Here is a 25,189-nt window from a genome sequence, read left to right as displayed (position 1 = left end):
GACTCCTAATGGGGAATATCGTTGCAAAAACCCCGGCTGGGCTTAAAGAGCAACACATGCAGAGGAGGGAACATGTGGGTTAAAATGAATTTGATTGGCTAAATAAGCTAATTTCCTTTTTTTTTTAACAAGCTTACACATCTTATATTTTAAAAGATCTGATCAAGAGATGTTAAGCAGGGACGAAAACAAAGCAGTAAATCCAGAAAAGGAAACAGGCAAGGCGTGATATATCGGCCAATCACAGCCAGTTCTCTCACCCTGGTGACAGAGAGAAGCTGCACATCTGTTTCTTCTCTCTCCAGCTGTTTCATTTTCTGTGTCTCTGTACAGTTGAGCTGCTTGGTCAGCATGGTCACAATTCCATTCATACCAGCTTTTCCTGTTCCAGAGGCAAAGAGAAGGGATTGGTTATTATTATCAAGATAGCCAGCAAACCAGCCAACCAATATCTCCTCCAGACAGACAGACAGAAGATTATTAGACTTTTATTAGACTTTTATTAATTATGATCGCATTGATAAGTGCTCTTTGGATTTTACATCCCCATTGTGTTTATCTTGAGGTGTAACAAACCTGCTACTGTTGAGATTATGGCTATGCGTCAAATCAATATTTGGTAACAACCGAAATGTCTGTAGCAAACTGTTAGAACCAAAACACGGCATTCAATGTCTGCTTTTTAGTCTTGTTTATTATTATTTATAGTAGCTATAGTTCTAATATTTTATTGAGACAAGTTCTTGTTTGTGGTTTGACAACATTTAATACTTGGCTCCCTTTCTTACTTGAAAAAAGGTTTGTAATAAACATGTTCATATTTAAGTTACATATTAAAGACATTTTGTATATGCTTGATTCACTTCTTACAGTTTTTGGCCAATGTCATAAAATATTGTGTTTCCGTTAGGGCTGGGCAATATATTGATATTATATCGATATACAGTATCTCACAAAAGTGAGTATACCCCTCACATTTTAGTAAATATTTCATTATATCTTTTAATGGGACAACACTGAAGAAATGACACTTTGCTACAATGTAAAGTATTAAGTTTACAGCTTGTATAACAGTGTAAATGTGCCGTCCCCTCGAAATAACTCAACACACAGCCATTAATGTCTAAACCGCTGGCAATTAAAGTCAGTCCATATATACCTAGAGATTGGCATGGGGTACTTTCCATAAAATCATCTCTCAATGCAAATCAAACCAGCTATTAGGCTAACCGACATAAAACCATGCCAATCTCTAGGTATGGTGAAGGGTATGTGATGATGTGGGGGGGCTATTTTAATTCCAAAGACCAAGGGAACTTTATCAGGATGCATATTATCCTGGATACTATGCATCCTGATAAAGAGATGATAGAGAGATGATTTTATGGAATCTACCCCATGACAATCTCTAGGTATGGTGAAGGGTATGTGATGATGTGGGGGGGTATGGTGAAGGGTATGTGATGATGTGGGGGGGGGGCTATTTTAATTCCAAAGGCCAAGGGAACTTTATCAGGATGCATAGTATCCTGGATCCATGAAATAACTGGCCTTTAAAAATAAAAGTCTGCCTGCCTCTATGGGAATCTAACATAGGGGTGGACTGACTTTAGTGTCCAGCGGTTTAGACATTAATGGCTGTGTGTTGAGTTATTTTGAGGGGACAGCACATTTACACTGTTATACAAGCTGGACACTTAATACTTTACATTGTAGCAAAGTGTCATTTCTTCAGTGTTGTCCCATTAAAAGATATAATGAAATATTTACTAAAATGTGAGGGGTGTACTCACTTTTGTGAGATACTGTATGTGAGTAGACATCGTCTTAGATTTTGGTTATCGTGAAATGGTATAAGTGTAGTCTTTTCCTGGTTTTAAAGGCTGCGTTACAGTAAAGTGGTGTCCTTTTCTGAACTTAGCAGACTGTTCCAGCTGTTCTGTTATTTGCCTTTATCCACTTAGTCATTATTTCCACATTATTGATGATTCTTTATCCAAAATCTCATTATGTTAAAGGTACAATATGTAACATTTCTGCATTAAAATGTCTAAAAACGACCATACCTATGTTATATACATATTTTGTTGAGTTACCTACTTGCACTATCCCAAATGTTTCCACCAAATGTCAAACCCAGAGAAATCTGTTATTCTGTTTCTGACACGGGGCGTTTCCTTTAGTCGCCTGTCAGTGGCGTCATATGACCTTTGACCCCTCTGGTTACTCTAGCCACATGAGGAGCAGCTCAAGTGTGGAAATCTGGGAATGTGAAAAATGGCCAGGTATGTTGAGAGAGCGAGAAACGAGTGCTGTGGTGAGGACAGAAGACATTTCCTGTAAAGAATCCTCATGACTGCCAGACATTTAAACCGAGAACATGGGTTTCCTTTGGGCGGATGAGGTAGTAAACACTGCGAATTGGTGGCTGTAGCGGTTTGTGTATTCGTCGAGGTACGGGGGGGTCACAGTCCGGTGCACGCTGCTGCCGCACGCAGAATCCACGGTATGCAGGTTGATGCACGTAATGTGGAACCACATTTCACAAGTGCGAGTTCCGCCCGTAAAACTGTTAGCTGTTCACCGGTAGCAACATGTGCTGAGGTTAGCACAACAAGCAGATCGGCGAGCGCAGATGAAAACGGCGGAGCTGGAAGAGCCGTCTGTGGGTCCCCCGGTCAGCTACAACAACAGCAGCAGCGGAGAGAGAAGACCGTTAGCGTTCCACCACCTAGTGAGAACATGTTGGCTGTCAACCACTATTTTTAGCTCTCTTATAATCTCCCAGGCCCTTGAAAAGGCAGAAATACACAGCACGCTGAAAGTACACACCCTGGTTTCTCCTGTGTGTCTCTGGCCTGGAGTTGTGTCTTTGTGACACACAGCGGTATGCGGGGGCTAACCAGAGCTGCGTGTTTTGCTGTTGAGTCATACTCCGTCTCTCCCTCTGCTACCCTGTCCTCTGAGCTCGGCTTCTTTCCTTGAAACTTGTTGTTGATCTTCTTGAAGCTGCATTCACAACAGGGTTTAGTTTACACGACTTCACACATGCATGCATATTAGAGTCTGACCATACGTATCACAGCAATATATTGGGATTTAAAAAAGTTCGAAGAAAACTGTCCTAGTATAGAGTGAGGTCAAGTTTTAAACTCACTACAATGAAGTGGCTGTCATTGGTACTAACATCATCACTCAGGAATACTACTGGGCTCATTAAACCAGCAGAGGTCTCAGCTTTCCAGTCAGACCCAATTTCCGTATGCAGCTCCAGAGACTGTTTAGGGACCCCAGTGTGCAGAAATATTGAAACACACCATTTTGGAATAAAATAAAACATTTCTGCTGCATAAGAAAAACTGCATGGGATTGTCTGTAAGGGGAGGCTCGCGGGTACCCGTAGAACCCATTTTCATTCAGATATCTGAAGGGTCAGGGGTCAAGGGACCCCTTTTGAAAATGGCCGTGCCAGTTTTTCCCTCGCCAACATTTAGCCTAACTTTGGACGATTATTCAACGTGCTAGAATGACATGGTTGGTACCACTGGATTCCCTGGGCCGTTTAGTTTCATATGACAATATCAGATGAGAACAGTGCTCATGACAACTTCTATATTTATACTTTGAATTCAAATAACAATGTAGCATAATGTGGCAAGAATGTATGGAGGAGGCACGTTTTTATTTGTTGTATTTAACAGACACACATTTATATATTTATAATATACACACACAGCCTTTATCGGCTATTATAGTGTAAAACACTAATGAAAATATACAGTATATTATATTTGCACAAACACTGCCGCCCTCTACAGACCCTGCAGGCTCTGTTGCTTTTTAAATTATGTATTGTAATGATGTATGAGTGTTTTCCATAACGATTGACTTTAGAGAGGCTGCTTTCGTTAACTAAACGTACAGTAATGTAACTGCAGTTGATAACGTCTCTAAACTGTAGTTATAAACTCGACAGAGGAAACCGAGCTAGACCTTTAGCTTCTGAAATAATCTCTGAGCTAAGCTGCTGTTTCTCCAGCGTCTCTCTGGGGATGCAGTTACAAATGAACACGCATCGGTGTATCTAAGATTATAGCTCTGCTAACGTTACGATAGCCTCTCTGAGCAAGTGTAACGTTGACGCTGTCATGCACGCGGCACGCAACTTCATGAGGGGAGGGAGGGGCTGGAGCTGGAGCTCCTCTGTGTGCGCGCTGTAAAAAAAATACTGTATATAGTTAGTTATGTTTTATTTCTGTGTCGTGCCAAACATTTTGGCCCATCCCACATGGGATTACAAGACACCACAAATTTAATTATTTAACAAACATCTTCCTGTCGAATGTACTAATCATTCGGAGAAATACATGAATACAAATCTATTCATATACACATATGTTTATACACGTACACATATACCACACACAAACAACAAATTCTCATCTACAATTCATCTCGATAATTTATACTATATTTTTACTTATTTAACTGTCTAGTAAAGTTCAAAGACAGTGTTTAAAAAGTGCAATCCACATGTTTATTACAGTAAATAATAATTAAATAATCTAAATACTACTAAGTGTGGTAAAGCCACATATTTGTTTTTATATTTCTGCAATCTGCACTTTAGTTTGTGTGATTTGTTTCTGACTTTCATATGAATGTTTACACCAGACTTGGTCAGTGCTCAATATGCGACTGTGATTGAAGTAGTTAAATAAAAGATGTCATTTATATAAATTCATGCATCACCTAATGTCATCATCACATCCAGGCCTGGCCTCCAGGAAAGAACAGTTTGTTTAATCTATCTAATCTTGTGTTGTTCATACTATAACAATGATTTATTGCTTTGTTGAATAATACAGAAGACAAAGAGCTTAAAAAATGATCTCATATTAAATTGCAATTGCAATATTTTTGAAAAAAACTGGCCTTGACCAACTGCCACTTTGCTGGTTTGAAAGCCATGATGCCTCTCTCTCTCTCATGGGTGGGCCAAATTCTCTGGGTGGGCAAAGCAGAGAAAGGGGAGGTAACCTTGCTCCTTATGACATCATAAGGAGAAGATTCCTGATTGGCCCATCTGAGCTTTCATTTTCTCAAAGGCAGAGCAGGATACCCAGGGCTCGGTTTACACCTATCACCATTTCTAGCCACTGGGGGACCATAGGCAGGCTGGGGGAATGCATATTAATATTAAAAAACCTCATAAAGTGATATTTTCATGCCATGGGACCTTTTTAATGTATGAGTTTGAGATGTTCTTATTTCTGGAGCAGAAGCTGGACCATGTGGTCTTATTGAATCTCTCTATGGGAAAGGTTGATGAAAATGTAGTTGAGGAATAGAAGGAGCGCTTTGAGTCTCCAATGGCATTTATTGGACACATACTGGTACGAAGATGTTCTGGATTAGACTGGTCCTTCCCATACAGAGCCAGGCAGATTTTCATGCAGTGATTCATCAGAGTCTTGACACTGTTACACTGTTGGGCTCTGTTGTTAGGTTGCTCCTCTTGCCAGCAGAGACACAGGGAATTGCAGTGCTGGGTGGTCATATTACAGTAATGTCACTCCAGCGAGTTATGAAAAGGAACTGAAGTATCAGTCATTCTGAAATGTTGTTATCACGTGACTACTTCCCACACATCTAAGATTAATTTATTCATATATAAAGTGTATTGTTTTTTTTATACTTACACAAACAAACAATACAAGTTATATTTGTATATATTGTGTTAATGTTTGAAATGGGACTCAGTGGTAGACAAAGAAGATAAAGTAGGAGTAATGTGCCTGTTCATGTTAGAGGAATAGAGAGAGTTGCGGCTGTAGTCATGAGGAGATGATCAGATCATCAGTGGTGGGTCACTCCGAGACGTTTGAGGCCTATCGGAGTTGAGAGAAACATGATTGGACCTCTTAGTCAACCTGCTCCTTGAATCTCAAATCCAAAAACACTTGTGAAGGGTTTCATATCTGCAGGTCTGATTGGGCTGTATAATTTGACTTTGAATGAATAATATAGGTGTGTCTGTGTGTGGTGATTAGAGGTGTAGCCTCCAGATTCTGCCACGCCAAAATGAACTAAAAGGGTTTTTATTTCTATAAGAAAAGAAGCAAAATGACAGCGGGGGCGGTAATGTAACCGGTGTGTAATTACAGAAGGAAAGTACCGTTTGGTACCGGAACCGAATTTCAGGTACTGGTATCTGTACCGGTAAAAATGTGAACGGTACCCAACCCTAGTAATGACAGTAGGGGTCATGGTAAGTGAACAGAGATGCACATTGCAAAATGTGTTCAGTATCTGGAATTGTTCATTAGCTTAGAATTACGGGACGTAATGGCACGTTCAATTACAGTTGGTAAGCTGGTGGTGCATTGAATGTTATTGTAAAATATCCATTTGTCATCTAGTGTTTTTTGTTTTTGTCGTGTAACTACAGTTGACTGGTAGAATAAGTTTTGTTATAAGTAATTGTTATTACATTTTAAATAAATAATTAGAATTTGACCATATGGCTTTTAGCAATACACAAGCCGTGCTCTTCTTTATTTTAAAGTATCGACAAAGCGGTTGGTATCAATTCAGTCACCATTTAGACACCAACGACACTTTAAAAGTATCGCTTTAGGACCAGTATCGGAAAAAACCCAATCGATACCCAACTCTCCTCCGGGTCCTCTACAGGGGGACTAGACTTATATAGTCTTATAATGCAAATGAGGAAATCTGAGAATTGTTTTTAGATGTTTCCCGACTCTGGCATCTGATGTTTTTGTATTGTTTTTAATGTCGTGCTAAAGTTCTTAAATTTCATTCATTATGGTCTTTTAAAAGGTCTTACAAAGTCTTAAATTTGACTTGGTGGAACCTGCACCACTAGGGTTACATTTTTCAATGTAACCCTGAAACAAATCTAGTTGTAGTCTTGCAAATTGTGACCCTGCAAGATCCCAAGTCTTTACATAGTCTATAACTTGTCTTTAGATTAGGCTTTCCAAAGTCTTTTCTCAGTCTGTAAGTGTGTGGTAGGCATTAGATGTTGGCAGGCGTCTGTAACAAAAGTGTTTAAAAACCGCCCGCCCCACCCACAACTTTTTTTAAAAAACCCCCCCCGCATCTCTTTTGTTTTTTTTTTTTAAAAAAAATTTTTTTTTTTTTTTTTTTTTTTTTTTATTTTTTTAAAAAAAATAATCCCCTCATTTTTAATTTTATTTTAAAAAAACAAAAAAAAAAAAAAAAAAAAAAAAAACAAAAATAAACAATAACCCCACAGTGCAAAAGAACTGGACTTTTTCATGACGTCTCACCGTTTTAGTGCTGTTGAAAGTTTTCTATCGAAGCCTTCTTTGTTAAGGAGAAGAGTTCGCACCGTCAGCAGCTATCTTTAATCACAGGGATAACTGCGTGGCCTCACAGGGCTGCTGGGAGATCTGATGAGTCGTATCCTACAGCACTGCCACTAATCACACCCCTGTGGAATTTGGTGTGTGTGTGTGTGTGCGCGTGCGTGCATGTGTGCAACCGTAATTGCCTGGCATTTCGCTGCATCTACTGTAAACACTCTTTCTGTCGGTGTAAAGGCTGTTGTGCCTGAGTGGCAGCGTTAAGCTGACTGGAGCAGTGGCTCCCACGCTTTTAATTCAATAATCTGTGAAGACACTTTGCCCGCTCCATGGCAACCAGACGTATCCAAGGTAAACACTCAGCATATGCAACACCTCTGAGCTGAAAGCAACCGTGCCCTCTGATCACGCTCTGCTACAGCTGTAGTGTATTTAAGGTCGGATGGAAAAATGTATCCTGCACTATGGCAACTGTTCCTGTAGCAACAAACCAATGCTGCCTACAGTAGACACACATTACAGCTGATATTATTTCATCTTTTCACTATTTCACTATTTCATCTTAATGTAATAATTTCAGCAGAAAAAAAAAAGACCACGTCTCTCTCTGTAAAATGGTGAGCTGTGTGAGCAGTAATGTGTGGAGGCTTTCTGGTGTGCTGCCTTTAACAAATGCAGCTGTCATACATTAATGTTACCGTGACGACAAATCTGAAGACAGCGTGAATGAACAGAAAAAAATGTCAAGTCAAGCATTTGATTTTATTTGAAGTAATTATGTATTCATCACATGTGCTAACCTGCTCACTTGACTATAAATTAGGTGTGAGTGTAAAACATATGGGCCTATACATTGTGTACCGTACATCACATTTATAAAACATTCCGATGACATTGCAGTACCAACCACGAAAAACGGCATACACATTGCTTAGTGTAAATGCTGAGTCATGTCAGATCTGTATTCCGCATGGCGGAGCAGTAGGCCTGCACGATTCGGGGAAAATATGAATCCCGATATTTTCTTCTTTTTTTTTTTAAGCTTAGAATTGAAATCACGATTCTCTGCCACGATTTTTTTTCTCACAAAGTTTAATGTTTATTGCACACATGAACCATGACAAATTGGCAGTACCAAACAGAGATTCTTTTGGCACCTATAGCACATTGTGCATCACCACAAGCCTGTAGACATAGAGGCTTCAATGAATAAAGAAAATAAAGTTCATACTGGCCATTTAAGTACAGTAGGCTACCAAAAATAGTGACCTATAACACATTGCACTGAATATGGCCCTGATACAGGCTCTATCTGAACTAAATATGGCCCTGATACAGGCTCTAGCTGAACTAAATATGGCCCTGATACAGGCTCTAGCTGAACTCCTTGAACATGTCTTTACATAATTAAAACATGTCAATCAACATGCTGCAGCTACAGTTTCTAGAGTTTGTCAATTGCCAGTTTAAGTACAGTATCAAAAACAGAATGATTTCTTAGCACACTCTTTAACTGCTTGCCTTTCATGTCTTCAGCTGTCCTATCAAAATAAAGGCCGGAAAAAAAATCGAGATCGCAGTTTTATAATGATTAATCGTGCAGGCCTATGGAACAGCACAAATTGGATGTGTTGATAGAAAAGGACTTGCATGTCAAAGCTCTTATGAGCGATTGAAACAAATGGAGGCTAACCCTAACCCACTTGTGACTGTTGGACCCGCTGGACGTGGGGGGGGGGGACACTGCATGCTTCAGAGGCAACTTTAAAATCCTGGCTGTAAGCTCTGCTGCTCATACTGAAATCTGCATTCAGCCAACAAAGACTGGAAGTGGCAAGAAAAGACCAATGAGAGACAAACGACAGAAGATCATTTGCACTTGTCCCAGCTAATGGTAATACTAATTAGTGATGTGATTAGGGACTCCCCAGTGGGATCACACAGGCTGCTGCTGGTCCACACTCTGAGAGGAGACCTGGTTGCATTACACCTACACGACCTGAGCCTCCGCAGTTGGCATGGAATCGTCCAGTCAGTCCCTCCAGAAAAACGTGATTATGCGATTGCATAACTCAATGCATAATCAGCCAAAGTCCGCATATTTATGCGGGGGGCCGCATTTTTTTCAAATACAACGCACTTTCGCTGCATAAATTGCCGATTTCCGCGCAAAACATGTGGGGCTTGCATGATTTCATAATCCCCGCATTTTCGTTGCAAAAAAGTCCCGTAATATATCTTAGCAGAAAGTAGAAAAATGTTGCGTTTACTTCACACAAGAGCAGCCATTTTCTCCTGTTGCCATGGGAACGTTATGAAGTGACGTAATTACGCGACGTGAACATCATCGAAAAGCAGGGTGTTGGGGGGAATCACATTTTTTTCTCTTTTTCATCAAACTGCAGTTTTTGCAAGTTTCCGCAATTTCATCGCATAAAATTGCATAAATATCCCGCATATTCCATCGCATTTTTTAAGAAAACGTGCCACATAATCAAGGATTTTTGCCCGCAACAATCACAAAAAAACTCAGGTTGTCAGCTGATGTGCTCCCCTCTGGGACTCGGAGTCCTGGATGCATGGGGTAGGGAGGTGTGCAGGCTGAGCTAACCCATCGGGTTCAACACCAAGAGATGAGAGCACGAGTCAGGCAGAGCTCAGCACCTCCACCTGGCCGGCTCACACACACACTCCCAGCTCTCTCAGACACTCGCTGTTGTTATTCATTGATTATTATTATTAGTTATAGGCCTGTCGCAATATGCAATAAATCAATTAATCACATGATAAATAAAAATGAGCTTGATCATTTTCATCGTGGCCGGAAAAATTTCCATTTTAGTTCTTGTTTTTGGTTGTTTTGTTCATTTATTGTGGATATTTAAAATGTCTTCCAGTCCCAGTGTCAGATGTTCTTTAGAAATAAAAGTTTATTGATCTTTGAAAATGTGTACCTGCATCATTATGCCATTATCATTATATTAGATGAAAATGGTCTCACAACGACAGTATTATCGTTTATCGCAATCATTTCTGGGACAATTTGTGGTCCAGCAAAATTTGTTACCGTGACAGGCCTACTAATAATTCAGTCATCAGGTCTTGTTAGCAGGGCGTTCTCACAAGGATATGGATAAGCTAGCTCGGGGGGGTCCGGGGGCCTGATCTTAATTACTGCTTATTTGAATGAGTTTTTCCTTCCTGATTGCACGTCTGGTAAAGGAGAGTTAGGCTTCTTGTGCCTTTCAGCCCACAGTCATAATTTCCTGACTGACCAGAACTTTTGTAATTAAGAATCATTAGACCTTATTAATTATTCATCCATTGGCACTGTAAGGTTCATCAAGATTGGCCACACTGATGGTTAATCTCTTGTTTCACTAGAATTAAATAATAATAAATTCACTCCTATTCAACAGAAAAACAAGGCTTTTCAAAGAGGGAACGTGGTTTTAATCCCATGTGTATATATACTGTGTGTGTATGTATATATATATATATGATATATATATATATATATATATATATATATATCATATATATGATATGATAATGATAAAAATAATGATAAAAATAAAAAATTTATAATTTTTTTTATAAATTTATAAATAAAAAAATGATGTAATGGAACTTCCTGCAGTGTATATATATATATATATATATATATATATATATATATATATATATATATATATATATATATATATACTGCAGGAAGTTCGACATCATATTTTATTTTAAATCATCTGACATTAGTTTGCATAATCCGTCGATGGCAAAATATACAAAAGCCTTCTCGGACAGAATCGGCAGATATTCAATATTTAAAAAATCGGATTGGGACTGGGGGCCAAACAAGCTGATCGGGATGCTAGATATGGGGAATGCTTTTCTCTGAAGCTCCTTACCTGATGTTTACCCAGAGGACACTTGTCTTCTGTTTTGGCTGCACAAGAAGTATGTCCCTCACTATTTTTAGGCACTTATCTAATAAGATGTAAGAAAGTACAACTAAAAACAGCATGGAGCCAGAAAACCTATGTACATTGATAGCTAGGGTCTTAAGCACTGCAGCAGCTGCAGCCAGAGCAGCAAAGGCCGCATGGCGCAGTAGTATAGGTAAAGGCAGCAGCAGCAGCAGCAGCAGCAGCAGTAGTAGCAGTAGTAGAGGCAGCAGCAGTAGTAGCAGTAATAGAGGCAGCAGCAGTAGTAGCAGTAGTAGAGGCAGAGAGCAGCAGTAGTAGCAGTAGTAGAGGCAGCAGCAGTAGTAGCAGTAGTAGAGGCAGCAGTAGTAGTAGTAGCCGTAGTAGAGGCAGCAGCAGTAGTAGCGGTAGTAGTAGCAGTAGTAGAGGCTGTAGCAGCAGTAGTAGCAGCAGTAGTAGAGACTGCAGTAGTAGAGGCTGTAGCAGCAGTAGTAGCAGTAGTAGAGACTGCAGTAGTAGCAGTAGTAGAGGCTGTAGCAGCAGTAGTAGCAGTAGTAGAGGCTGTAGCAGCAGTAGTAGTAGCAGCAGTAGTAGAGACTGCAGTAGTAGCAGTAGTAGAGGCAGTAGTAGTAGAGACTGCAGTAGTAGCAGTAGTAGAGGCTGTAGCAGTAGTAGTAGCAGCAGTAGTAGAGACTGCAGTAGTAGCAGTAGTAGATGCTGTAGCAGTAATAGTAGCAGCAGTAGTAGAGACTGCAGTAGTAGCAGTAGTAGAGGCTGTAGCAGTAGTAGTAGTAGCAGCAGTAGTAGAGACTGCAGTAGTAGCAGTAGTAGAGGCTGTAGCAGCAGTAGTAGTAGCAGCAGTAGTAGAGACTGCAGTAGTAGCAGTAGTAGATGCTGTAGCAGTAGTAGTAGCAGCAGTAGTAGAGACTGCAGTAGTAGCAGTAGTAGAGGCTGTAGCAGTAGTAGTAGCAGCAGTAGTAGAGACTGCAGTAGTAGCAGTAGTAGATGCTGTAGCAGTAGTAGTAGCAGCAGTAGTAGAGACTGCAGTAGTAGCAGTAGTAGAGGCTGTAGCAGTAGTAGTAGCAGCAGTAGTAGAGACTGCAGTAGTAGCAGTAGTAGAGGCTGTAGCAGTAGTAGTAGCAGCAGTAGTAGAGACTGCAGTAGTAGCAGTAGTAGAGGCTGTAGCAGTAGTAGTAGCAGCAGTAGTAGAGACTGCAGTAGTAGCAGTAGTAGAGGCAGCATGGCGTGTTGTGATAAGGCGCATCCGGCTGCCTGTGGATGGGTGCAGTCGGTGGAAGCGAGTGAGCCTGCAGCTCTGTGTCTCGGTCGGTTTGGATTAGCTGCTACTGCCTCCCTCTGCATCTCTCTCTCCCTCCCTCTTTCTGTCTCCTTCCCCGGCTCATTCCTTCCATACCAGACATAACTTCTGGCCAGCTGAGTTAGTCTGCAGCCTCTTGCTGTACTCTCTGAAAAGAACAGCCAGAGTCAGCATTCAGTTGTATAACACATAATTACAACAAGTTGTGGAAACATAGCCCCTCTCTGCTCCTCTCACCACAACCGTGTGTGTGTGTGTGTGTGTGTGTGTGTGTGTGTGTGTGTGTGTGTGTGTGTGTGTGTGTGTGTGTGTGTGTGTGTGTGTGTGTGTGTGTGTGTGTGTGTGGTATCTTACTCTCCATCTACAAACAATCGCTCCGGTCTTAAACAGTCCAGCGATGCGTGAAGCTGTCACATTCATGAAGCTGTGCATACACACACGGCTCTGCTTTAGAATCCATCTTCATACACCCGATATGAGCCCACATGCTCATCACCAGGGGCAGGTAGAAATGAAGGCCTGTCTTCAGATGAAGCTGGCTCCCTCTGCGGTTGAGCCACATAAAGCTCCAGACACTATTTGAGAACTTAAGATAGTACATCCAACAGAACCGTCAGTGATATAACTGGTAACATCTGGGATTTGTGTTGCATCGATATATCCCATATCTTGACCATCACATGTACCAGAGAGGTCAGGAGCCTGTCCTACGGGCCAGCATGGATCGGTGTTAGGCTTGTGGCGATTAGCGAGTGGATCATATATGTTTACAGTATATACATGATGAAAGGGAGTTGGTTGAAAGATCAGAACTAAGACGTCAAATATTCTCGCCCAATTGTACATTTATGTTTCTGGTGGAGCCAGATGGGAGGAGCCCGTTAATCAGCACAAGTGACGAGGGAATTTTTCCGTCCGTCCCCCGTTCCCCCCCCCCCACCTAAAACTTGGCCCTCCATTAAGCCGCCTACACATGATCTGTGCAGGCTGTGCTGTAGTTTTCCTCTGGGGAGAAAACTCAGCGCTACCCTCGGCGTGGCCCACCGCCCACCTCTGTGTCCAAGGTCAAATGGTTTCAACCCCCAGTTGCTGCTGCGCTGTGAATGCCAGCGGCCAGAAGTAAACCTGCGTCGTGCTCCGCCTCCCAGCTGCAATATGTTCACGCTTCTGAGCACAGGCCACGGACTCGGACCATCTGAAGTGGTCCGTCTCTTATCGTGACTCTCTGGCTGCCCTGGAGTCTGCTTAGCTTCCAGATGCCGACACACACACACACACACACACAAGTTGGTCTGTGCCCATGTGTGGTAAAGCTCCCAGCAGCTTCCTGTCGGGCGGGGGGCAGAGTTCAGTTCTGGGGTCACGACGGAACAGTTGAGACCGAGCTCTGGCCTATTTATAGCATCCCGGTGCAGAATGCATCTGGAGTGTCTCCGAACAAACACTTGTTCCCAGCAGCAGCCCTAGCAGACGGTGGAAGGCTGAAGGCTGGGGGGGCGTCACCTCTGGGAGCTCTCTGCCACTCTCCCCTCACTGTAATGTCATGTAGAGCCAGACCACTGCTGGGCTAATACACACACCGGAGAATACATGTCATAGAAATGGCTTTAAGGTGATGGTTCGGAGTAATTCACCCTAGGGTCCTTTGCACCATGACCTCGAGCCAAACACCCCCCCAGAAGCTTTTTTCACCTGGGTCGAACATTGGGAGAGTTAGCATAGAGTAGCGTTATCAGCTCAAAAGCTTAGCGCAGGGGCTAATGGACCCACTCCGAACCATCACTTTAAATAAAAACCACTAATAAAAAGTGGGATGTTCCCATATTTGACCCCAGGAACAGCGTCTGAATGCTGTGGCTCCTCTGGCCTGACATGAGCTCATGCTTGTGAAGATACAGTCTGACGCCTCTCCTCTTTCTCTTGTATCGCTTCCTGTCCCTCTCTCGCTCTTCTCGCTTTCTAAGTGTCCAGACCCCAAGAGACTTGAAAGGTCAGGAGAGTTATGGTGAAGGTGTTTGGCTTTTCTCTGGATAATGTTTCAAATGAGCTGCGTCCGTATACGTGTGGACTGCAGCATCTGATGGTTCTCGTTTTGATCCTCTTAGACCAGATTTGGTGGAGAAAAAAAAGTGATGAAGTGATGCTGTCTGGGATTTACATCATGTTCAACCATTCAGTGAGCCTTTTCTTTGTTCCCTTCTTCTCTTTCATGTGTCACTCGTCTGGATCTCTCGCTCTGATCGTCGGTGCTTTTAAGACACGTTGGCAACTGATCTTAATTATGTATTAGCAGATGTTAATACATCAGGATCAACATGACGTTGAACGCTGCTGCATTCGCCGATAGTTTTTTCCCCCGGCATTATTTACGGACCGGCGTCCACAGGCAGCTCTGTGTTGCTGGAGACGTGCAGACCGTGCACTGCCCCCCCCCCACCACTAGCACCATGGCAGTCTTAAATTACAAATCAAGCACTTTATTTCAGTGGCTACTTTTCAGGTTTATTGTATATTGTTGACAAAGGACATTTCGTGATGACCTGATTATATCTGTCTTATCATATGTCAGCAAGCAGTGCATCATCAAGGCTGTGTTGTAGATGTTGATGAAAGCCTTTCACCCTTGAACAGTTAACCATATGCAGTGCACCCATCCATATGATGCACACTGCGCACTGTGATAGGAATGTAAGAAGATTGCAGAAGTGACACTGATCTGTGTTTTTGTTTATTATTTTTAAAGAAATTGCAGAGCAGATTCCGAAAACAGTGGCAGGGTTTACATTTTTATGATGTAAATTGAGGGAGCAAAAGCAGTATCGGCTCCAAATATCGGCTCAAGAAAATCGGCAGCCCGTATCGGTCATCGGCTAAGGCTGATGAAAAAAAAGAAAATCTGTATCGGCACTAAAAAATCCATATCGGTCGATCCCTAAACACACACACACACACACACACACTGTCAGCTGTGACTGCTCTGTGCGTTACTCTGTGTTCTCTAAAAGTGGGCTTTGAAAACAGATTGATCCAAAATGAACCCCTGCTGTGGGATGAGGGGGGGGGGAGACACACACACACACACACACACACACACACACACACACACACATGAATTCCTCTGGGGGGGGTGAGGATTATCTGGAGAAGCCAGACAGACAGAAGGACAGAGGATCTGATGCTGAGCGTCCCGTGGTCACCGTTTGCTTGTGCACAGTGGTCCAGTGAGGACAGTTCACTGCAAATCAGGAAGGCTAAGGATGACCGTGGAAAGGTAAACAAGGGCATCAAATATGAAGACAAAAACACAGATGATGAAGAGTTAACTCCTGCATGAACAGGAAGAGCAGGCAAACCAAAGCAGCCTTTCTACCTTGGTGGAGCCTCAGAAAGAGACACTGTTTCCTGCCGTAGGCTGCACACTCTAACAGCCTGGGGCTATTTAACCTCTGGTGACTCCTTCAGTGTGTGCAGGTGTGTGTCGTGCATCACAGCCCACAATACAGTTGATAAAAAAAACCAAAAACAGAACGGAAGTGTGTTTCTGAGTCCGTCATGGCTGCAAAGATCTCACTGTGACAACATGCAAAGTGTCTGTGTGTCTGTGTGTCTGTGTGTCTGTGTGTGTGTGTGTGTGTGTGTGTGTGTGTGTGTGTGTGTGTGTGTGTGTGTATGTGTATGTGACCTGTGTGTGTGTGTGTGTGCGTGTCTGCGTGTCTGCGTGTGTCTGTGACCTGCATGTGTCTGTGTGTGTGTGTGTGTGTCTGTGACCTGTGTGTGTGTCTGTGTGTGTGTCTGTGAGCTGTGTGTGTGTGTGTGTGTGTATCTGACGTGTGTGTGTGTCTGTGTCTGTGACCTATGTGTGTCTGTGACCTGTGTGTGTGTGTGTGTGTGTGTGTGTCTGTGTGTGTGTGTATGTGTATGTGACCTGTGTGTGTGTGTGTGTGTGTGTGTGTGTGTGTGTGTGTGTGTGTGTGTGTGTGTGTGTGTGTGTGTGTGTGTGTGTGTGTCTGTGTCTGTGACCTATGTGTGTCTGTGACCTGTGTGTGTGTGTGTGTGTGTGTCTGTGTGTGTGTATGTGTATGTGACCTGTGTGTGTGTGTGTGTGTCTGTGTGTGTGTGTGTGTGTGTGTGCGTGTGTGTCTGTGTGTGTGTCTGTGTGAGACTTCCTGTTTCCTGGGTGCTGACCCCAGCTGTGTCTGAGGTCTGAACAGAGAGCCAGTGTCTCTGCTGACTTCATGTCTCCTCTGCTCCGGCTAACATCGGTCAACTTCTTCACGTACTGCGCTGAGCCAACGTCTCTGTTTTAAATATAACATATGACTATATAACTATATAACTCATTTGAAAGTAATGACTCCCTTTACAATATTGCTGCCTGTAGAGCCATGCGTTACACTACTTTTGCATCGCTCCCACCAAAATAACCGAAGAAAATACGTCGAGGCAATTTGGAAAGGAGGATGTAGGGCTGTGCTCAGTGAAAGAAATTCTTAGTCGACTAACACTCATTCAATTGTATCGACTAATCGATTAGTTGATTTAATCAACAGATCTGTAAATCGGAGTTTCTCCACAAAGAGTCATGCAAAAGCACCACTTTAATTCTTTTAGTGTTTACCAGAGATGTGCTCGTACGTTTCTTGGAAATAAGTCATTCAGCATGAAAAAAGTATAAAACATGACTAATGGACTAAAGAAATCTAAGTTGACTAAGACCAAAACGACCGATTAGTCGACTAAGCCACTAAGAGGGAGCAGCCCTAGGAGGATGATGTTATGTTTATTGCAGTTCATTACAGTGTCTCTTATCTTGACAACAGCCCTGGTATGATGGGACTAGCATTGACCCTTTGCATTTCACTATCAATTATTTACTCCTATAGATTTGTGTTCCACCATGAGCAGCAAGCGCAGGAGGGTTGTATCAATGTGTCAGCGGAGCAGGGAGGATGTGTGCGCACGAGGATCCCATTACTTATGATGGAAGACTAGTCGACAACTTCGCCAACACAACCAAAACGTGCAGCAAGTGCAACAACACAAGGCAGCTAATATTACTCAGCAGTCCCAGCAGAAGAAGGCCAGCTGGCCGTGTGTCTGCAGCCTTTCATCTCAGCAGGCTCGCCGTGTTTCCTCCTGCCATCCGCTGAAGCGTGTTTCACGGTAGCCGCAGCCCAGCCGGCGCGCGCATATGTGACGTCATCAAATCGGCGTGACTATTTATACCCGCGCTGGTGGTCGCGACACTAGTTGCAGTCTTCTCCTGAACAGCGGTGGCGCTAATGAGCAAAGGCTACTGACGTTGCTCTTTCTACGGACTAGAAGAAGAAGAAAAAGGTCAACGACGGCAGAACTGGCAGCAGCATACGCACAACCGGCACGTACGGGTACTTTGCTAAAACTCAAGCCCGCGCCCCCTTTTGGGGGATAGAAGACCGACGGGTCCCACAGAAGTCAATGCAATTTGACGTGTGTTTGGATCATAATTTTGACAAATGTGTGTGGATTTTTTTTCTTGTTAAACAGATGGTTTGTTTTATACACATGTCTAATGTTTATTGTATAACCTTGCCTGAACCTGAGCATTCACCATACCTTAAAGGAATATGCCACCGTTTGTTGAAATAGAGCTTATCACGGTCTACCTGGCTGTAGATAGGTGGGCCAATGAATTTTTTGTCTCAGTGTAAGTAATTCGGTTGTTTTTTTGGTTTTGTTGGCTCACTTTTACTCACAACATGCTAACCGGCAACATAGGATTCCATTCACTATGCTAAGCTAACTAGCGGCGGCGCTGCCGGTGTTGCACCGGACTAAAACGATGCATGCACAAAAAATGCATTGGCCCACCTATCTACAGCTAGGGGAGACCGTGATAAGCCCTATTTCAACAAACAGTGGCCTATCCCTTTAATAAACTAAGGTTGATTGCCGTCACGTCCCCTGTCTTCCCCTGTATCAGTAGATCAATGACCCTACACGGTGGCAGCATACTTCTAAATGTAGAAATACATACAGTACAGGCCAAAAGTTTGGACACACCTTTTCATTCAATGCGTTTCCTTTTTATTTTCATGACTATTTACATTGTAGATTTTCACAGAAGGCATCAAAACTATGAATGAACACATATGGAATAATGTACTTAACAAAAAAGTGTGAAATAACTGAAAACATGTCTTATATTTTAGATTCTTCAAAGTAGCCACCCTTTGCTTTTTTATTAATAAGGGACAAAAATCCACTAATTAACCCTGACAAAGCACACCTGTGAAGGTAAAACCATTTCAGGTGACTACCTCATGAAGCTCATTGAGAGAACACCAAGGGTTTGCAGCGCTATCAAAAAGCAAAGGGTGGCTACTTTGAAGAATCTAAAATATAAGACATGTTTTCAGTTATTTCACACTTTTTTGTTAAGTACATAATTCCATATGTGTTCATTCATAGTTTTGATGCCTTCAGCGAGAATCTACAATGTAAATAGTCATGAAAATAAAGAAACACTTTGAATGAGAAGGTGTGTCCAAACTTTTGGCCTGTACTGTATCTGATTAAATCACTATTGTTAGGCTAAGTGTCGTCTGTAATTAATCAACCTGTTATTAATAACCAACTGTTCGATCTATAAGCTGAGATTTAGTTGGAGACGACAGTCTGATGCTGCTAAACTGTTAGCAGCTTCCCACTAAAGCTAACGTTAGCTATCCATCAGTAGTAACTGTCACCAGCATCATTTACCACACTGACTGACAATATTCACGTTTCTTATGAGCCTCGTATATCAGTGGGAAAGTCTCGATTAACCCGCTACACAACAGCTGTTCCCTCTCATAGGGAACCTCGGCGATGCTGGTCTGGTCTATAGTCTGGAGCCAAAGCCCATGTATCAGGATCTATTTGAGGACATGGCAAGAGGACAAATCAAAGACCGGGGGTTTTGGATGTATTGTTGGTGCAACAAACTACTCAGCAACCTTTCGGCATAGTTATTAATTCAATGTTTAAAGTAAAAGTTTGGAGCGATTTACATTTCCTCTGTCGTTACGCTGTTGTCGTCTATGGGGAACGCGGGATTGTTTTCCCCTAAAAGTGGGCGTGAATCTGTTCCGAGACATTCTATGACGTTGCGCCGGTTGTGCGTATTGCCGTCAATGCTTCGATTTGATTGGATGACCTACTTGGTGGGATCAAGCCTTTCATTCACCATAAACGAACTCCTCTTAACAGTAAGTTTACCAGAGAGACCTGCAGTCACTGAGAGTCCTGGCAAAAGAAAGAGCCATGCGCAACCTCTGCTTTATTTATGGCGCGCCGGCAGGATATTACGTCACGATGATGTGCGCCACCTTGGATGCGGCTAGTATACCGTAAGTTTAACAGTTAGTGTGACCTCAGGAAATCCATCCCGATACCCTGCCAGCCCCTGTTAACCTGTGTGGTCCTCTCTTTAATACATACAGTATGAGGAGGGAGTTGCATCTTGCAGACAAAGACCCAAAGTGTGACTCAGGCCTGCTGCGTCTGCGACTGCGTCAGTCACCTCTCCTTCCTCGACCCCCCTTTTTTTATCAGCCCCCTCCTCACCCCCACACTGACTGGAAGGTCAAGGAAGGTAGTTCCAGTTATCTCAATGGTTCCTGTGTTCACCTGGTTCTCTTTATTGAAATGCTGTGTATCCCTGCATGTGGACCTGTGCTCGGGTCTGGTTAGCCAGAATAAGGGACGCCCCCCCCCCGGGATGCTGTGTAGAAACTTTAAATCCGTGTTTTGTGTGAACATAGCAGACCACACCTGAACAGGTGCGGCTCCGCTGACTGCAGTTAGACATGCTGCTGAATAGTTAACCTGTATTACAGGCTCCCTGGGATGGTTCCAGGGTTTATTTGGAGAGGTGTGTGTGTGTGTGTGTGTGTGTGTGTGTGTGTGTGTGTGCGTGTGTGTGTGTGTGTGTGTGTGTGTACCTGTTAAATGTCCTGCTGCTGCAGATGCAAAGAGGTCTTGTCAGTACGGTGGTCCTGAGGGCTCCACATTGCCCTTCACAAAACACATGTGACTGAAGAAAACCTCTGCATCAGCGTGCAGTTAGAAAAAGAATGCTGCCAAGAGAGACAACAACTAAAACCGGTGTGATTGCATCATTCTGATATTATGAAGCATCGTTTGATGAATAATGGACTTCCTTTGTGTTCTGGGAGACTTGCAGTCGGTCGTTTTCTCTGTTAACTTGTAATGCTGTGCAAGGTTTGTCACCTTGATGGGCATGTTGTCTGTATCTTCTCTTGTTTTAGTCTACGTAGAGCTGGGCAATATATCGATATTATATCGATTTCGTGATATGAGACTAGATATCGTCTTAGATTTTGTATATCGTAATATGGCTTAAGTGGTGTCTTTTCCTGGTTTTAAAGGCTAAAGTGATGTCATTTTCTGAACTTACCAGACTGTTGTAACTGTTCTATTATTTGTCTTTACTCACTTACTCATTATATCCACATTACTGATGATTATTTATCAAAAATCTCATTGTGTAAATATTTTGTGAAAGCACCAATAGTCAACACTACAATATCATTGCGGTATCGATATCGAGGTATTTGGTCAAAAATATCGTGATATTTGATTTTCTCAATATCATCTACGCGCATTTGTTTTCTGAAGTGGCTGAAGTGTATTGACCCTTCAGGGCCACTGTACCATGTTCTGTTTTATGTGGCTTGAGTTAAAAAGTGAATACATTAACTCAGAGCTGCAACTAGCGATTATTTTCATGGTGGATTAATGTGTGGATTGTTTGGTCTCTAAAATGTCAGAAAATGGTGAAAAATGTGCATCAGTGTTTCCCAAAAAGCCCAAGATGACGTCCTCAAACGTATGATTTGTCCCCAACTCAAAGATGTTCAGTTTCCTGTCACAGAGGAGAGAAGAAACTAGAACAGTATTCACATTCAAGTTTACCTGTTTTCATAAAAAATTACTCCAACCGATTAATCAATATAGCTGACGATTAATTTCGATGAATCTTTGCAGCTCTATATAAGCTCTGACCATATAAGTCAAGGATAATGTAGAGCGGGGGGGCTGACAAGGTGATGCAGGATGCCAAGCCGGTGTAATAATCACCTGCTTATTACATGGCTACTCTCTAAGGAAAACCATAATTTGACACAATATATTGATTTAAAAAGGATTTTATTGATTGAAAATTTGTCCTATGATCAGACCTGCTTCCATAGCAACGGTCATAGTTGGGTTGGGAACTCGAGGGTCGCCGGTTCAAGTCCCCGTACGAACCAAAGTAGCTGGAGAGGTGCCAGTTCACCTCCTGGGCACCAAGGTGCCCTTGAGCAAGGCACCAAAGCCCCAACTGCTCAGGGTGCTGTTAATGGGCAGCCCCCTCACTCTGACATGTATTAGGTCCTGTTTGTGCATGGGGTGCGGGGTGGGTGTATTTCAGGCCTGTGTGTAAAAACTGTACCAACAGAGTAAACATGTGATTTTTCCCCTTGTGGGGTTAATAAAGGCATGTCTTCATCTTCTTCTTTGTCTGTTATTTAGAAATAAAAGACCAATCATTGCTGGGGTTAGGCTGCATGTCAAAGTGTCCTTGAGCAGGACAGTGAACCCCCAGCTGCTCCCTGGACGCTGTGTGTGTGGTCCCAATGCTTAGGATGCAAATGCAGAGATTGAGTTTCAATACATGAATATGAATATATATAAAGTTTCTTCTTTTGTTAATCAGAATCTTGAATTCAACATGTGTGTAATATAGGGTGGATTGGATTGGAGGTCCATTTAGGATTTCTCTCCTCGTGGTTTGTCTTCCTGCTCAGCATCGGAGAGCATTGATTGGATCCCAGCTAACCCATGTCTCTGTCTTCTCTTCTTCTCTTCTAGAGTCCAGCGCCATGAAACTCAATCCCCAACAAGCTCCGCTCTATGTAAGTATCATTTAGACATTTTTGGCTCCCGCCGGTCCGTTTTGTTTTTGTCTCAACAACTATTAGATGGATTGTCATTGGTTAAGACATTCATGTTTCCCTCAGGATGAATTCTAATAACTAGCGCCAGCATCAGGTCACCATTTCACTGTGACCAGTACTGTGATTAGAGGTCCCATGGCATGACAATTTCACTTTATGAGGTTTTTTAACATTAATATGAGTTCCCGCAGCCTGCCTATGGTCCTCCAGTGGCTAGAAATGGTGATAGGTGTAAACCGAGCCCTGGGTATCCTGCTCTGCCTTTGAGAAAATGAAAGCTCAGATGGGCCAATCAGGAATCTTCTCCTTATGATGTCATAAGGAGCAAGGTTACCTCCCCTTTCTCTGCTTTGTCCACCCAGAGAATTTGGCCCACCCATGAGAGAGAGAGAGACATCATGGCTTTCAAACGAGCAAAATGGCAATTGGTCAAGGCCACACCCCAACCCTCCACCTTGCCCCCCCCCCCTCTCCTCCTCAATAGCTACAGACACAGAAATGGCACATCCTAAGGAAAGCTCATTGTGGGACTGGTTCTAGTGGCTGTAATTCTGCACCAAGGCTGAATTTTGGGAAAGAGACTTCAGATACAGTATTAGGGGACCACTAAGGTCTATATAAAAAAGACTTCAGATACAGTATTAGGGGACCACTAAGGTCTATATAAAAGAGACTTCAGATACAGTATTAGGGGACCACTAAGGTCTATATAAAAGAGACTTCAGATACAGTATTAGGGGACCTCTAAGGTCTATATAAAAGAGACTTCAGATACAGTATTAGGGGACCACTAAGGCCTATATAAAGATACTTCAGATACAGTATTAGGGGACCACTAAGGTCTACTATATAAAAGAGACTTCAGATACAGTATTAGGAGACCACTAAGGCCTATATAAAAGAGACTTCAGATACAGTATTAGGGGACCACTAAGGTCTATATAAAAGAGACTTCAGATACAGTATTAGGGGACCTCTAAGGTCTATATAAAAGCATCCAAAGAGCACCATGCCATGGGACCTTTTAATGACCAAACACCTGCAGAGCTATCCCATCGGCCTCAGCTGTTCTCCGTGTTTACTGCTAATTAGCAAGTTAGCATGCTACCATGCTAAACGAAGACGGTGAACGTTCTACTGCTGAACATGCTGATGTTAGCATTTAGCTCAGAGCTAAACTCTGTGCTGCCGTGCAGCCTCTCATCAAGGCCGTCCTCCAAAGCAGCACACTGACTGCCATCTACACCATAACTGAAGATTGTGCTACACAACAATCATTTCACACGTGCAACGTTAATTCCTGAGTCCTGGTTGGCTCGTTTTGTCTCTCTCTCTAGGTGCGTGCGTGCGTGAAAGAGACAGCAACTTATTTGTGGTTCAGTTGAACCGTTCAGTAAAAGATATGTTTTGGTCTCAGCAGCTTCCTCGTGGGAAGTTTCCAGTGTGTGTCCTGTTTGGAGTTCTGTATTCTGGTCATTAGCAGAGATTTGCATTCCGTTCTGCCATTTTCCAAAGTATTGTAAGAGTAATGTCAGTAGAATGATACAGTAGGACCCCACACACTGTTTCTGTACTTTACTGTCACTACAGTATTGAAGTTGATCTGTAAGTTAGGGAAACTGCCGTCACTGTGCTGTGACTTTGTGCTGTGGGTGAAGGAGGAGTTCATTGTGCAACGTATCCTGAGAAATCCAGAGTTTCTGCAGTGGAGGCTTTGCACAAGCACAGGATTTCTTTATCCCGAGTGTGTTGCCTGAACTACATGACGTAACCTTGTCTTCGACACACAGAGGGCCAATGCTGCAAATACTGTGAAAGGCCAGATTTTGGCAACATGATCAACCGTGTCAAATGCAACAACCGCTTCCACTGCAGCTGTGTCCACATCAAAAGGATGGTAAAAAAGGTTGACAATGTTGGAAACGTGATGCATTCACTAGTAACCCTGTCCTCCCAGTGTATGTTATTGACTGCTGTCTGTATGTAGATGCACTTCAGTGCAACAAGACATTTACAGTTACCTTCCATAATGCTATATTCATATCCATTACAGACATTTTGCTGCCTAAAATTATCAAGTAATATTTCTCTGACATATTTCTTCTGGGGGGGGGATACCTATAACATTGTGGGCAAAAGGCTTAAGATACAGTAGTGTAAAAATGCTACCCTTCCATAATATAATTTACTATATATTTTCTGTATAAAGAGTCACATTTTCTCTTTGTAATGCAACTCTTTGCTAATAACACTACAAACAAAGTGACTCGCACTCTGAATGGTTGAAATTTAAGATAATTGATAAAAGGACCATAATACACGGAGGGTTATTATCACCTATGAAATCCAGTACATGTTAATAATTCATACGTGATACAAGATACATTTCTCGCTAAGCAGGACAAAGCATTACCCGATCTGAATCATCTAGGGGGCAAAATCCAAGTCGCAATGCAATGTTTGTGAAATGACTCATACGTAATTCTTAGAATTCAGTGATGTGGGAGCTTTGACTTTGGGAACCGCACGCTTCCAGAGGTTTGTGACGGCACCACACACGGTCCCAGCATCGTCTAGTATGTTAACCTGGGACACTGGAATATCGGTTTG

At 42.6% G+C, this 25,189-nt stretch overlaps 1 protein-coding gene across 6 annotated transcripts in view; it reads left to right on the top strand.

Annotated features, from left to right (window-relative positions):
- Nucleotides 1–25,189, top strand: part of akap13 (A-kinase anchoring protein 13) — a 95,514-nt gene that overhangs the window by 1,895 nt on the left and 68,430 nt on the right. For all 6 annotated transcript variants that reach the window (XM_039810018.1, XM_039810020.1, XM_039810017.1 and 3 more), the window contains exon 2: nt 22,494–22,537. In XM_039810018.1, the coding sequence (XP_039665952.1) occupies nt 22,505–22,537 (33 nt within the window). In that variant the 5' untranslated portion in view covers nt 22,494–22,504. The remainder of the gene's footprint in view (nt 1–22,493; nt 22,538–25,189) is intronic.

This window comes from Perca fluviatilis, chromosome 8, assembly GCF_010015445.1.
Source record: "Perca fluviatilis chromosome 8, GENO_Pfluv_1.0, whole genome shotgun sequence".
Lineage (NCBI taxonomy): Eukaryota > Metazoa > Chordata > Actinopteri > Perciformes > Percidae > Perca > Perca fluviatilis.
Note: the sequence above shows the minus strand (reverse complement) of the source record. Positions and strands in the feature narration are given on the sequence as shown.